The sequence below is a fragment of the Lathyrus oleraceus genome, chromosome 7 (assembly GCF_024323335.1).
Source record: "Lathyrus oleraceus cultivar Zhongwan6 chromosome 7, CAAS_Psat_ZW6_1.0, whole genome shotgun sequence".
NCBI classification, from domain to species: Eukaryota; Viridiplantae; Streptophyta; class Magnoliopsida; order Fabales; family Fabaceae; genus Lathyrus; species Lathyrus oleraceus.
In genome coordinates, this window is record NC_066585.1 from 279,233,464 (window position 1) to 279,236,082 (window position 2,619).

At 32.3% G+C, this 2,619-nt stretch overlaps 1 protein-coding gene across 1 annotated transcript; it reads left to right on the top strand.

Moving 5' to 3' along the window:
• Positions 1 to 761: 761 nt before the first annotated feature.
• LOC127106530 (glucan endo-1,3-beta-glucosidase) lies at positions 762 to 2,115 on the top strand. Its single transcript, XM_051043813.1, has 2 exons — positions 762 to 924; positions 1,033 to 2,115. Exons 1-2 carry the CDS (start codon positions 870 to 872, stop codon positions 1,977 to 1,979), a joined length of 1,002 nt encoding a protein of 333 aa, XP_050899770.1. The 5' UTR covers positions 762 to 869; the 3' UTR covers positions 1,980 to 2,115.
• Positions 2,116 to 2,619: the final 504 nt, after the last annotated feature.

The following is a 2,619-nucleotide window of genomic DNA, read 5'->3' on the forward strand; positions in this document are numbered from 1 at the left end:
TGATAAGTGAGTGGGTTCTCTCACTTATAAATGCTCAAGTCTCCACATTATCAACCAATGTGTGACTATTATCCACACTACTCACACTTGACACATTCTCAACATTTATGACTCATTAGATGTGTCCACCAGACTACTCATATAATGGTCTCAAAATGTTATTATTGTTAATAGCAATTAAATTTATACTATATACTATTCAATTGTTTTTTTTTCTTTCTATTATTCAATAAGTTCTCATAATTTAATAATATAATAAAGTCCTTGGAATGTGAAGATTAAAAAATGTTGTTACAAAATAAATAACATAATAAATATGTATAAATATATAAATTTGGTTAATGATACAAAAACAAATTCATTCAAAATATACTGGCTATTAGAATTTACTCCTGCACAAAAAGCGACAAACCAATCTAGTGTTATACAGACTTCCAATCTCACGATATTAAATGAATATAGCAAATAAACTTAATAAGTTGAATAGATTTGCCACAAAATAACAAAGAAAAAACCTCAATTTCTGGACGTACCGAATAAGTTCTAACTAAGAACGTTTCCTTCACGTAGCTAAACTAGCTGACAAGTATGCAGATTCAATGGCGGCTATTTCACATTAGTCTTGTATGCATTAGGCCATCACTCAACAATATATGCGTTTTCACCAAAAATATATAAATGGTTTGAATTTGAAAACATATACCATTAATAATTTTCTTGAGTGATTGACGGGGCAAAAAGTCTGCATGAATAGTAGCATATTGTATTGGCTTCTTCTTACTATTATCATGCTATAAATATGGACTAGCAGGTGTAAAAAGATATATCAGCACAATACATATTGATTTATAACTATAAGCAATACAATCATGTCTATTGTTTTTCTGCTTGTTGCTATACTGTCCATTGGACTAGAATTTACAGGTCTATGCCTTTCCCTTAGTATGTTATATTTGTAGTAATTTTATTTTTTTATATATTGCATGCATATTACAAAAGAAAATGGCTTACAATTAGTTTATTATAATGCAGGTGTGCAATCCATAGGAGTTTGCTATGGAGTGAACGGCAATAATCTACCATCAAGGCAAGAAGTTATAGATTTATATAAATCCAATGGCATAACCGGAATGCGTATATACTATCCCGATGAGGAAGCCCTACAAGCCCTTAGAGGTTCCAACATTGAATTGATACTTGATGTTCCTAGGGACACCCTTTCATCTCTCACTGATGCCAATCAAGCCACAGATTGGGTAACTAAATATGTGACACCCTACTCACAAGAAGTTAAAATTAAGTACATCACCGTTGGAAATGAAATCCACCCTGATTATAATGAAGCCCAATACGTTCTCACTGCATTACAAAACATTCAAAATGCAATTTCAGCAGCCAATTTACAAGGCCAAATCAAGGTCTCTATAGCAATAGACATGTCTTTGATTGGGAATTCCTATCCACCCAAGGATGGTGTTTTCACTGACCAAGCAAAGTCTTATTTACAACCAATAATTAACTTCCTAATGAACAATGGAGCACCGCTTCTTGCAAATGTGTATCCGTACTTTGCTTATATCGGAAACGAACAAAGCATTCATCTTGATTATGCTCTTTTTAATCAACAAGGAAACAACGACGCTGGTTACCAAAATCTCTTTGATGCTCAGTTAGATTCTGTATATGCTGCTCTCGCGCAAGTTGGGGGATCGAATTTGCAGATAGTTGTGTCTGAGAGTGGATGGCCATCTGCTGGTGGAGATGGAGCCACAACTGTCGACAATGCTGCCACGTATTATAATAATTTGATTAATCATGTTAAGAGTGGGAATGGGACTCCGTTGAAACCTGGTGTGGCTATTGAGACTTACTTGTTTGCCATGTTTGATGAAAATCTGAAGAGTGGTGCATCAACTGAACAACATTTTGGTGTCTTTAACCCTGACAAATCGCCTAAATATCAAATAAACTTCAATTGAATAAATGGATGATTCAGAAAGAAATATGTAACTGAATATACAAATAATTGTGCCAGTGTGCGCGCACATGATGTTGTGTTTGCATGTTGCTATTTATATAATGAGTTAAATAAATGAAAGATCATATATTGTTTAATTCCCTCTTTCTATTTTGGTTTGTGTTAGATGTTAAACATCAAAATTGATTTTGTCTAACATGCTCTGCGAACTAGTAACAGCCCCTACCTGTTTCAACTATGGAGCTAATGAACATTTGTCTGTCTTTCTTATCTTTCTTATCATATCCTTTGAGCTCCCCTTTACGTATTTTGAGAGAGGTAATTAAGGTATAGAGTTTGAATCTCGCTGATTTCTTACTCTCAATTTTTTTAATGGTCAAATAAATATATTTTTAAAATGGCCAAAGCCGCACTACACCAACATAAACATAAATATTTGTATGAAAACACACATAAATCCATATTCCTGGAAACATCTAATAAGAAGAGAGAAAATTTAAATTTATTTAAAATTCAATTTATTTTATAATTGAAATCATGGGATGATTGTGATATGAAGTAGAGAGAAAATTTTATTTTTATTTTTTAATTAATAAAAAAATTGTAATTGAATATATATATTCTTTCTATGAATTTTTTTA

Excerpts from the sequence above, each read along its gene's own strand:
- LOC127106530 (XM_051043813.1), top strand. The coding sequence starts at position 870 with ATGTCTATTGTTTTTCTGCTTGTTGCTATACTGTCCATTGGACTAGAA. Across the intron at positions 925-1,032 it reads CATTGGACTAGAATTTACAG|GTGTGCAATCCATAGGAGTT; the intron begins GTCTATGCCTTT and ends ATTATAATGCAG.